Source organism: Sphaerodactylus townsendi, linkage group LG03 (genome assembly GCF_021028975.2).
Source record: "Sphaerodactylus townsendi isolate TG3544 linkage group LG03, MPM_Stown_v2.3, whole genome shotgun sequence".
In the NCBI taxonomy this organism is placed as follows: Eukaryota; Metazoa; Chordata; class Lepidosauria; order Squamata; family Sphaerodactylidae; genus Sphaerodactylus; species Sphaerodactylus townsendi.
The window spans coordinates 55908900-55922121 of record NC_059427.1 but is presented as its reverse complement, the minus strand read 5'-3'; the positions used below and the strand labels follow the sequence as shown (position 1 = coordinate 55922121).

The 13222-nt window shown below is 39.2% G+C and overlaps 1 protein-coding gene across 5 annotated transcripts in view; it reads left to right on the top strand.

Annotated features, from left to right (window-relative positions):
* The window catches only part of CACNA2D3 (calcium voltage-gated channel auxiliary subunit alpha2delta 3), a 707732-nt gene that overhangs the window by 332364 nt on the left and 362146 nt on the right, over window positions 1–13222 (top strand). For all 5 annotated transcript variants that reach the window (XM_048490851.1, XM_048490852.1, XM_048490850.1 and 2 more), the window contains exon 9: window positions 8558–8632. In XM_048490851.1, the coding sequence (XP_048346808.1) occupies window positions 8558–8632 (75 nt within the window). The remainder of the gene's footprint in view (window positions 1–8557; window positions 8633–13222) is intronic.

Here is a 13222-nt window from a genome sequence, read left to right as displayed (position 1 = left end):
GAAAGGACCAAACAGTTACTAAGCCAACAGTTTCCCTATAAAAGCTTCTCCCTGCTCTGAAGGCAGAAAAGCCTAAACCTTCAGCCAGAAAGTAGTGGGGAGGCTGGTGACCACCTGAACTCCCATGAGACTTGACTGAGGCAGTGACCATTTCCTTTCTCACCTCTGGGAGGAGAATCTGAATTATTATTTTTTAAAAAATAATAATTGAATATTGTTTTATTTATATAGGGTTCTCAAAATTCCCAGCTTCCATTTTTTTTGTAAAAAAATTAAGTTTCAACATTTTCCTGTATATCTTTGTGACACAAGAGACTTCAGACGCTCTTCTTTAAAAAAAATGAAAGCTGTGAATTTTGTTTTGGTGCAGTCCCAAACAGAGTTATACCCTTCTAAGCCCACTGATTTTCAAATCTTTTTATGTTTTTCTGCAATCATTTATATTGCATTTTCAATAACCCATGGCAGGAATTATCTCTATAATTCTCATTAACAATAATGGGAGTTATGGTCCATATACATGATCATAATCAAAAATTCAATTAACTTGTAAACTGCACAGATGAGTGTCGAAAAATATTTCAGAGATACCATTATATGGATTACTTGCCTGATATATATTGAGTCCATTTCATACTCCAATGATTCCTTTTCTAAATATGTTGACAAATAAATGGCACACAAAAATTCAAAGCAAGGCTTTTCAGAGTGTTAGCATAAAAAGGTAATGTAAAAACAAATCATTCTAGCTTTCATGGATAACTTATAGCAAAATCTGTCTAAAATTGATGGAGTAGATGATTGAATTGCAAAAGCAGTTGTTAAATAAAGTACTTGATATTCCATAGTCTGGGTTAAAATATAAGGTCAGATCATCAGAGATATTGGCAGAAAGGGGGAAAAAGGGTTTTTTCCTAGTTTGCTTTAAAGTAAAATTCCTAAGTCAAGCGTTAAATTAACAACATTATCATAAAAACAGAGTACTAATTCTGTCTCAGGTTGAAGCCTAAGCAAAACGTACTAAAAGAAATGTGTTTCATTAAATACACCATTTTATGTCTGGGACAAAGTTGTTGAATCAGTTTAAATTCTTATTTAGTATCAGAGTAATGTTGATTGCAGGAGATATGATAAAATAGCATTTTTATCTTGTCCTGGAGGGATGCATGAAGACTTTGGAAGGTATTGCTTTTGCTTACTTTTAGAGTGTCTCTAAATAGGATAGCCATATGTATATCAGGTAGTCAGCTAAAAGATGATGTAATTTCAAGCTGCAAACTCTGAACCTGTTTTATTCACTTCTGGGTAACAGAATTTTGAACCTGAGATCCTTTTAGCTACAGATGTCAGGAACTGAACTGGTATTCAGATTGTATCTTATATCAATAATATAAGAGTACCTCCCTCAGGAAATGGAGAGCAGATGTGGACTGGGAACTCTAAATGGCCTACCCAGAGGTGGAGCAAGGGGAAACTGTGCCTGAGGCACACGCGCCCTGCACCCCTGCCACAGTGTTGCTCGCCCCCGCCCTGGAACGCCCCCAGAACACCCTGCAACGCCCCTGCCATGCTCCCTCGACAGTCCAGCCACACCTACGCCGCTGCTCCTCCTGGGGCATTGCGCCCCACCCCCCTCCTTGTGGGCGCTACATCACTGGGCCTACCCAGGCTATATGGCCCATGTAATGCTGAGCAGAGCTACTGGGGCTTGGTTTCGCTTGCTCCCACCTGCCAGCAGCTCTCCAGCACAGTGACCCACCAGGAATTTTTCCTGTAAGTTAAATGGCCAAATCCTTTCCTGATGGAGAGTCAACATCATGTGATTGCTACCCTGGGCATTATACATCAGGTATAAGCAACATTCTCCATTTAATAAAGCATAGATATGAGAAGACTGCCAGTGGGAAAGAGGATGTAGAGGGACTTCTTAACCCCTTTGCCTCTAGCTGCTTTGCCTCTAGCTGTTCCAAATCACCCTTCATGTACTATTCCACCTGTGTGTGTCTGGAGAAGAATCATTCAGGTAGCCAGATTTTAATCTGTATAGGCTGTGAGGCCAGACCCCGTGTCTGGGCCTGAGCAGCTGTGTGTCATAAGGAATGGTAAGGAAAGAAACCCATAGAAATCAAAGTTTGAAAAGAAGAGAGCTTTACTGGACAGCATAGGTATCTGACCAGGGTGTCCCCTCCAAGAGAGGCACATCCTCCCATACAAAAGATAAATTTTACTGTGCTGAATGTGATAGTTCACACACAGGGTAACTCTCTGGAAGAGTCACCCCTTAACTAGATAAAAACTTCAGTTTTATAGATACAGAGAATACGTATGTCATATAATCGTACCTGTAAACGTATCCCACATAATCATTCCCCTTTCATGTGCTACAAGCATGAACCTTAAAATCCAATTGGATAGTCTGCCTATTTCTGTTACACAAACTACAGCTGCATGTTTTCTCCTCGGGTCCCCCTGCCCATAGGAAAAGGGACCATGAAAACTGAAATTCTGTCTTTCGGGTTTTCAAAGATAACCAGTTTTTCCAACATTTCTAAGTTTGCTCCCAGAGAGAAATCTCTCCAGGGTATACAGATTTTACGTACAATCCTTAGAATCCTAAAGTTCCCTTTCCCCAGGTTTAAAATGGTTTCACTTTAAAAGATTAAAACATGATTTTAGCAATTATACAATGTGATTCTACTAGAATAGAATTATAGTAAAATACCAGTAAATATAAATCTCTCATTAACATTTCAGTGTTCATTAAATATACAGAAAAACACATTTTCAATTAACTAATCAAATCCCTTCTCTCTAGTCTAACATTTGTCCTCTTTATTGCCCATATAGCTAGTTCTGAAAAACAAGTCATAAATGTATGTCTTCTGTCACGCCCTTAGTGACAAGATCTTAATGATTTAATCTTTGGCTTGCCTGCATGACCACGGACAAGCTGCTACATGCAGTGTGACCATGCTGGCCTGTATACACAGAAACGCCATTTTGATTTTACAATCTTTGGTTCATACAAACTCTATATTCCTTGATATTAAATACAATTTTTAGGCATTTGGCCCATTCCTACAAGGCCAAAAAGCAGCTTAGAAATGAGAGGAGCAGAAAAAAAAATCCTTTTTTGCCTTGATGATGGAAGAATGGGGTTGCATGGAGAAAAATCCTAAATCCATTTTGTAGAGCATGTGTGGAAGTGGGAAAGAAGCCACTGGTTTTCATAGCATAGAGGTAAGTAAAATCACCTAATCAATAACATCCCATTAAGCCTCTATTATAGGGACAGGACTTTATCTCCAGTCTGTTAAAAACTCTGTGGGTGAAAGAAGCAGTCATTGTAACTAAGCAGGAAGTTGACATAATGTGGTTCTGGGAAGGAATGTGATGTGTGATCATCAGCTCCTGCCAACCAAAGTGACTCAGCAAGATGCTAATGAAAAGTGGTGGGGTCATTTTCCATCTAGAACGTAGACAAAAGTAGGCAAACAGGGCAGGTCTAATATCAGGTATTTCATGGGTGGAGAAGTGAAAATTAGTTCCTAAAAACTGACAGCAAATGAAGGTAGTTTAAGAAAGAGGTGTTCTTCTAGGTTAGACCTGCGTTTCCAGATAAATAGTTAATTCCCTTATCAGTTTTCACCTACCAGCATGGCCAATTGGCCATGCTGACAAAGGCTGATGGGAATTGTAGTTCCTGAACATCTGGAGAGCCGCAGGTTCCCTACCCCTGTTCTAGGCACAGGAAAGGCTGAATGAGAGAAGGGTAAAAGGATGGAGGAATGGATAACCCAGAAGAAGAACAGGGAGGTGGGAGGGGAGCCAAAATGTAAAAGCCTGGTGAAGAAATGACCATGGGAATTAAAATCCTTGAACCTATGGAAATGATACCAGTGTTGAGGCTGTGCAATGTGGAAGAGGTCTGCAAAAATAAAACATGTCATCTCAGTGCGGGTCATATTGTGAAACATCCTGTGACTAATGCAAAAGCTGCACAGACTGACTAAACACTGGTACCACACACAACCACAACAGAAATTAGATAACTGGTTAAAAATACACCATAATTTGTTGGTATTAACTTTTCTGTTACCCAATGTAAAAGATGGAACAAAGCAGTTTATTGAACTCCCATCATGCAGCCTACAATTTTTTTGTGTAGAGTTGCTCATAGGCTTGGAGAAAAACTTCCTTTATTGGGGACAGCGGTGGATTCCACATAGGGCAAATATAACAGGTGTAGAGCACAATACAAATCATTTTTGGAGGGCGGGACCACACAGGTCCCATCCCCCCAATGAAATTGCCCTGTTTTATTTATCTCAACCCGGGATTTTCAAAAATCGCTAAACCAGCAATTCTTTTGTAAAATCCTGGGTTGGAGCTGCTCCCATGTAAACAGCCAAGCAGGAGGTGCTTTATTTATTCAAGTGTACCGACCTCCAACTTAGTTACTAGATTATTAACAATCACTATCCCACATGTTGGCTCAGTTCAAATTAATACTAAAGCATATTTTGGCATGATATGAATGAGCCCCCGACTTGCTTATTTCCACCTCCATTTTCTGTCCTTCCTTCCCTTGCACATTACTGTATCTTCCCTTTTCCCCTTGTTTGCAACAAATCATAGTTTGTATCCAGACTGGCAATCTATATGTTATATTTCCCCTATCTGAACAAGATTTACAATATTGGCTTGAAGAGCAAACTGTGGTTTGCCAACTTGGATGTGTAAGGGAGAGGAGAATCAGCATTTAAGAGGCTTTCTATATGATACGTAAAGCTTTTAAATCCTCTCCTTTTGAATAGAATGGTTACCAACTGGCCCTCATGGACTGTTCTCAGTCAGACATGAAATCTCAGCGGGCAAACTGAGTGTGTGGCAAAATCACTTTTCTACCATAAGAAACTGATACCTCCCTCTCCTCAGCCTTTTTCTATATGTGCAACAGAGTCTACTTGGTAGTTGGCCTATGGGAGAAGAAGATAACTAAGATGCAACTTTAAAAGGCTAAGATGCAACTTTAAAAGTTTTTGTGAAACACATACACAAAAAGATGAACTAAGGAAAAGTGAAGGAAACTGTCATGATTAGCCATTTCTGGCTGGATCCTGCCATGTCTCCTTATTGGGATAGGGAGGTACCCTGAACTCCTCTTCCCCCTCCCTCTTCATTACTGTGGTTGCACTTTCTCACTCGCTGTACTTTTGCTTCCCAGGCAATGCCTTATCAGTTCATTCGACACATACTGTTGTAGTTCTTGCAGTAGTGTGAAATGTATGTTGTTTTGACCCCAGGGGAGGCTGCATTGTGTCTGGACCATGGGACTGGTGAGGTGCCATTCCCCCTTGGTAACTAATAGAGGTGGTGTTGTGTGATGTCGGGCATAATGTGGAGTATAATGAGGGTACTTTGTTGCTAATGCTTTAGCTCTGGCAATAGAAGTCTAAATGCTTATCGCTGGTGCTGTTTCATAATAAAGAAATCACCTGAACACAGAGTCTTGTTATTGAACAGTCCAGGGGCATGACAGAAACATAGAGTTAGGAAACAAAATAAAAGTACAATTGTTATTGATTAAAAAAAGAGAAGAATCACTGATCTTTACACCTTTGCTGCTGGGCAGGTCAAAGATGAAGGCTGACAAAGATCTTATATTTTATTTTATATTTATATATTTATACTTTACATTTATACCCCATCAATCTCATGAAGGACTCAAGGTGGCTCTTGCTAGATCTTATTTTAGGAATTCTCTTGGCAGTGTGTCTTTTGTTAGCAATTATTTCCTCCAAAATGGTCCAGACAAATTCCCCGAGATCACATGGGTTTGAACTCTACACATTTGGGGTTCTTTGTAAAGCTTGCAGCAAGGTTCAAAAGGAAAAGATAAGTTGCAGAAGTTCCTAGTCAGTGTTAATCAGAAGTGTACGATGGAGGAAGAAGAAAGCTTCTATGTACTGGGCCATCAAGAGGGGATGGCTCTTCTGCTGTGATCTACATGAGTGGTATGTGACCTGCCTAAGTCTGTGAAATGGAGCATCGGGAATCTTAGATCTTCACAACATTGTTATTCCTTTAAACAGTGTCTTCAGTTACTACAGGATTTAATGGTTTGTCTCAAAATAATGAGGGATGAAGAAAGGGAAATGCAAAGCATGAGGTAAAAAGGAAGGTATCAGGGGAGCACATAAGAATGAGGCACCATCATGATATCCAAAGTATAATTTGAAAATTGCATGTGACGTTAGCCAATATTTTATGCCCTGATTGGAATATATTCCGGGAGATGCTTTCTTGAGCATATAACTGGGAGTTAAATATATAAATGCATTGTGGTGCATACTCTGCTAACGTAACCTCAGCTTGTGGGTTCTGTGGGGCAGTACTTGGAAGGAGTTGCAAAGAACCAAATTTAAACAAAACAGTTTACTTCTCTTTACAAATAACATTAAACATCAACATTTAACATTACAATTCAAGGTCCTGTTCAGGGTGCATTTCAAGTCCTTCTAATTACAGTCTACTGATATTGCCAAGTCCAATTCTTCTTTGCAAGTGGGTTGGCTCCTGAAGACTCCAAGGGCTTGATGAACAGGATGCAACACGATGAAGGTTTCCAGGAGAACTCTCACCCATTACAACCACAAAAAGAAGCCCTGAAACAATAAACTCCAACATTTACAACATAGCAAAAATAAACTACCTTCCCAGTAGTTCCCAACAATATTGCAGTTTACCTTAACAAGGTGTCAAGGGCTTATACAACCAAGGTCCGAGTCTGGTAGCCTTGTCTTCTCCAAAGAGCTCTGCAGCCTTTCTGCTGCTCTGAGTCTCCACCCCCTTACTGGTTCAACCCATTCTGGGCATGGGGGTTACACTAACAACTAGGCTATATTATTACGATGCAGTCATTGTGGGGCTGCCCTTGAAAAGGGTTTGGAAAATGTAACAGAATGCTGCAGCTAGGCCAGGAATGCATACTCCCATACAAACCTACCCAATCATTATAACCATCTACTGGCGATGCCCCCACTTTAGGCAGGTGACAGTCTTAGAGGACCACTCCATACAGGCCAACAAACATGGTTTTAGAATGGTAAAAACAAAACGATTTGGGGAAGGCACTTCACACAGATCCTGCCCCTGAAGTGAGTTCACCCATGTTATTTCCCCCAAACTGTATTTTTATTTAGAATTATGTTATTCACAAATCTTTTGAAAACTCCTGGTTGCAGCTGCCTGCAAGTGAACAGCCAGGCATGAAGCTCATTTTTGCCTCCATTTTCCTTCTTCTTCTTCTTTTTTTTTTTAAAAAGGCTTCCATCTGTGTAGCCATGCAGGTGCAGATCATGGTATCATGAAATGTCAGCATGGCTGTGGGGGTTCATTTGTGCATGCCTGTGTAGCTCTGCATTGATGGGATGTAAATAAAAAAATTAGACAAGCCTCCTTGTGAAGGCATGACAGCAACTCAGACTGTTTCCATGGGTTTCAATCTCTGCATGCACAGATGCATGCGAACACGAAAACAGGAAAATGGGTTATTTTATCCTAACTGCAACAACCCTATACATCTTCTGTGCAGAGTGGGCCACAGCTGTAGATGGTCATATCAAGAGATGTCAGCATGATTGTGGGGGTTCATTTGTGCATGCCTGAATAGCTACGCCTTGGTGGGAGGAAAAAAAAAAGACGCACCTCCATGCAAAGGTGCGGCAGCAATCCACATTGTTTCTGTGGACTCCAATCGCTGCCTGCATGGATGCATGTGAATGCAAAAACAGGAAAACGGTTACTTTATCTCGACTGCAACCCACTATACATTTTCTGTGCAGTGTGGGCTAGAGAGCACATTTGTAATTGTGCTACCAAAACTGTGGAGCTCCCTCTCCAGGAGTATTTGTTTGTTCCCTTTCATCACTGTCTTTTGCCAGTGGTTGAAGACTTTTTTTTTATGGTGTTCCCTCAATGAATTCATCTCCCTGCTCTGTTTTAATTGCTGTCTTTTGGTACATGTTTTACTTGGGGTTTTATGATGTGTTTTATAATGCTTTGCTTTTATTTGATAGCTGCTTTTGTGGCTCTACTTAAAGGCAGGACTTTTTTTGTAAGAGTAATTAATGGGGTAATCTTTGGACCATCCTTACTGGGCTACAATAAGAATGTTCTTTTGCTCCACTATTTCAGTATTAGAAGCTCTAAGTAAAAGAATAGAGTTTCAAAGGGCAGCCATGTTGGTCTGCAGTAGAATAGCTAGTTTCAAATTCAGTAGCACCTTAGGGACCAACAAGATTTTTGTGGGTATGAGCTTTTAACTTTGACTCCTGATAGTTCATACCCTGAAAATCTTACTAGTCTCTAAAGTGCTACTGGACTCAAATCTCAATAAAGGAAGATTTCTGCATTTGAAAAGAAAAAAATTGAATTCCATGTTGTTTTAGGGTCACATGCATTTTTGCCATAATTTTCTATCATTAACTTAAATAATATCTTTCAAAGCCGTGTTTTAAATGTTCTACCTTTTGTTTCTTCTTTTTGTCTGCAGTATAATGAAGAGCTCCATTATGTAGAACCATGCTTGAATGGAACATTAGTTCAAGCTGACAGAGCCAATAAAGAGGTAAAAAGGAATGAACATTGCACAAAGTAGCATGTGATGAATATCACTATTACATAATAATGTTATTTTTAATTAATTAAACCCCATTATTAGATGAAATGAATTGTTACCTCTGTCCATTTAGAAATAAGTTACTTCTGTGATTAAGCCGGACATCCGTGGCTGTGATCCTTAGTTCATTTGTTCAGATTTCTTGGTGGGAGGTGGGAGGAATGAAATAATCTCAGTAACAATTGACAAATATAGTTATTGTTTCATTAGATATTTCATCATGCTACTGTGAGTTTTGACTGCTTTCAAGCGTGCTGTAGGAGGATCAGTTAGCATTAAATAATTTTTTCCCTTTATAATTGGCAATTATTTAGAATATAGCTCAACATCATTGGATAGCATGTCAAAAACCTGAGCATAATTATGGAATGTATGTACATCTGTCCATCTCCACACAGCTGTGATGTACCAATAACTTTGTCAGCTGTGTAGTTCATGGGCACTATAAACTTGGTGGAATGTATCCTTTTTCCAGCTAAAGTGGTCTTCCATTGGAGGAAAGGCCAGTTAAGTTGGAAAAGTATACTTAAGCTATATGAGGACTTTAAACATACTGTACTATTAAAATTATTTAGGGGGAGAGTTGTAATACTAGCCTACCAATACAATGCCAATCTTTCTGTAAATTAAAAGGAGAATCCAGTGCTCCCTCATCTTCATACTTCGTCCAAAGTTACACTAATAATAAAGTAAATATTTCAATCTAAAATTTTATAAAATATTGCAGACAATTGTTTGTGTCAAGATACAGATGACTATGGTAACCCATGAGGTTTTCAAGGCAAGAGTATTCCAGAGGTGGTTTGCCATTATCTGCCTTTGCATTATGACCCTTGTCTCCCATCCAAATACTAACTACGGCTAACCTTGCTAAGTTTCTAAGATCTGACAGGATTGGGCTAGCCTGGGCTATCCAGTCAGGGCCTAAGTTAATAAGCATCCTTACAATTATGCAAAAATATAATTACACCAGTTTCATTGGGCTTGTTCTCTTCAATCACATATCAGATTGTCACTCTGATGTGGCCATTTCCTTCAGGGAAGCTGATCTCTGTAGCCGCAGACCAGTAGTAATTCTGAGAAAATTCAAGGCCTTAGGAAACTCTGATAACATGGTCAAAAAGACCTCAACTTCATTCTAGTGGTTGGATTGGACATACAGCTCTTACCAGTTGATTTTACTGACTTGGGATGACCATATTTGATACAGTATTCCAAATTGCACATCATAATCTCTGCCCCATGCAGATTTACCCAGTGACTACCAACTTCATCATGTGCCCCCAGTAAATTTTATTATATTTTAGTGTTAGTAGTGTTTGTACTGAAAAATAATTTGTCACAAAAAATAAACTATGCAAAAATACAATTGATTGGCCCCAAAGATATCCTTGAATAAGGAAAAGGCACTTCTAGCGAATGGTGATCAATGACTTCTGACTCCCAGCTGTCACTTATTATACTACACTGAATCCAAGGGCCTCCTAACCTTCTGGACCAGATTTTTGGGTGGTGTGAAGAGCTGTAGAAAAATGGAATACATTCCTGCTTAAGATTCTTTAAAACCATCAAAACAACTACTGAACTATAAATGGAAGATGGGAAATATTGCCTGAAACAAGTAAATCAACAATCCAAAGCACCAACAGAACTCTTGGAGGAGGAGAGAACTATATGCAGCACCCCTAGTTACTTTCAAGGAAAGTAATTATGCAAATGAACAGATGGAATTATTACCATTTCAGTATTTCTTGTTCAGCCATTGTCTGTTATTGAGTTGGTTTCACTCCAAGCTCCCATTATATAAGTCACTAGCTTTAGGATTTTTTGTTTTGTTTTGTTGGTCTTTCTCACTGCTTGTTTCTAGATAAACTCCTCACTTGGATAATTTATAACAATATTACCAGGAACGCATCCAGGCTGCCAGGGGAAAAATGTGTTTAGTGTCAGAATATAAGCATAGTGAAGGGTGATGTAGGCAATAAGATACCCATGAAGTGGTCCAGTGCACTTGGCAACAGTAGAACATTTCATCCAACCTCTTTGTAAGTACAGTTAATGAGAGCAGTAATGCTTTGGGGTTTTCAGTGAACTAGGTGACTGCATATTAAGATGAGGTGGAACTGCCATCTGTTGTAGAGATTATACAAGAACTCACAGAGTCTCTCTCACAGAGGCTCTTTTCTTTAGGCACAACAGAAAAATTGAAATTTGCTTAAAATGAGCAATATTTCAATAAGAGAATTTGCTCTAGATAGCAAGGGTTGTGGGCAACAAACACATCCAACAGATGACAGCAAAAAAAGGGTTAAAAATTGGGATACAACTTATTTTCTTGGCCACAGAAACAAAGGCCTCTGTTTAATCCATTACTTTTCCACACTCCAGCAAAGCCATTAATTTTATTTCCCTAGATGGTCTTTTGAAAGCATTGTGGAAACTTGTGGTGGTGTGGTTGAAATCTCTCAAACCATGAGGGGGGGCACTTCACACAACTGGCTTTCCACATGGAGCTGTGCCACATATTTCTGTTTGAAATGACCACCCACATGGCAGGTAAAAATTTCAACTGGACTCAAGATAAACTGGCTGTACCTTCAGGAACAACTCTGCCTTGCCTGTGGGTTGTCTTCCATTGCTGCATGTAGATCTCCAGTGTGAGTGGATATAGCACATGGACAATCTTGGATGAACAGTTTTCTTTCTGGATGCTATCTCTTATAGCAACTATTATTTTTGGAGCCTGTCCCATTAGTCTCTTTTCCTGACACAGTATATTTAACACATACCATGAGGATTTTCCTGTAACTGAAAAGTTTGTGATATCTAATTGTATGAAGTATATTCATTATGCATCTGCATGCTTTAATTGTGCCCTTCTTCACAAGGATATTGTGACTTTAATGGGCAGTTGACTGGCCTTGTGAATGAGTTAGGTGTTTGGGGTTCCTCTATTATTAGATTGCTGCAGGTTGGCTGCTAAGGCTGTGGCGATGAAGTCTATGGGATAGTAAAAACTAAAAAAGCAATGACATGAGATATAGTACATATGTAACTTTCAAGCTCCATACCATCAGTTTTCAGATTTGTAAAAAGAGATAACAGAGATAACCATGTTCTGGTTACCCAAAATTAAGGCCTTTTCCGCATGCATAGCTTACCACAGATTTACCTAGTGGTCAAACCTTGTGCCTTAGAAACATTTTCTACGAAATCATTCTTCATACCTTCCCCTGCACCCAGAGTTTTGGGGTTTCCCCCCACTTTGTCTCTTCAATTGAATTTATTCCACATGCTACTGCTGAAAACTTTTTCTTCCTGATGGTGATGGAATTTTATCCTTAATAGACCTCTAGCATTACTGCGCAATAATATTTTGAAGCAGCAGAAATTCAAAAATCTGTCAGCCTCCAGTTCTACTATTGAAAATTGCCAACCCCAAATTGAAGGCAAAACAGCTCCTGGAGCAGCTGTCATTACTGAAGGAACAGAATCATGTAACACACCCCTCACACACAAAACCATATTTTTCTGACAAATTTGATCTGCAATCATGCACAATTGTTAATTCAGTAATCCCTGATTACATGCAGCAATTATTCCTATTACTCTTTTCGATCACCCCAGCTTCAATGTTACATTGTTAGTTCAATAAGAAATTGTCAAACATGATTCAGTCAACCATATTCGTTTATATCTCTGGTTAAAAATTAAGATCACATGTTCTATGTGAAATTGACAAAGATAATCCAATTATCTCTGCCTCAATGTTACACCACTAATGTAATCTAACAAAGAGATTTTTGTAAAAAAAAGTTATTTTGAAAACAGAGGAGGAGGGAAAGAAAAAATGATTGAAGGGGAGGTTGGACAACTACATGGGGTCTGGGTAAGGGCCAGGTGTTTGTACAAAATAGAAACAAACAAAAAAAACAGGCACCATTTACCTGAAGGAACAGAAACATGTAGCCCGTGCTTCACAAATAACTAATTTTTTTTGGCCAAATTAGAGTTATAGAATCACATAATCATTACTATGGCAGTCCCTTGTCAGTTTCCTCTTGCAAAAGCAATTTTCATTGACAATTTCACTTGCTCTTAACTGTGGACACAGTAGTTCATTCCACACAGCCTAAATAAGATTTCCTAGGGACACAAAAAAAAACATCCTGGGAAGACAGTCCACACAGCTTCCTTCTCAAGACATCTTCAAGATTCCTTATTTTAGCTCAACCTATCTTTTTGGGAAAATGCTTCAAAATGGACCTGTTCAGCCCCCCAAGTGAATCTGTTTTTGGTGCCCTGTACTTGGCTAGGACAGAGTAGGGAAGACACAAGCCAGGTTCAACAGTTCAATAATAGGTTTATTACTTGTAGTCTGTGTCTTCTCTTGGTTGCTTTCAAGAAAGTCCACTGTGTCTTGCTTCCTTTTAGTTCTTTCAGTTTTTGTCTGGTCCTATTTGCTGTTAACTTTAACTTGTGCTCTAAGGACCACCATATACGTCATGAATATTCCAGTCTCCAGCTACTCTTGGCACC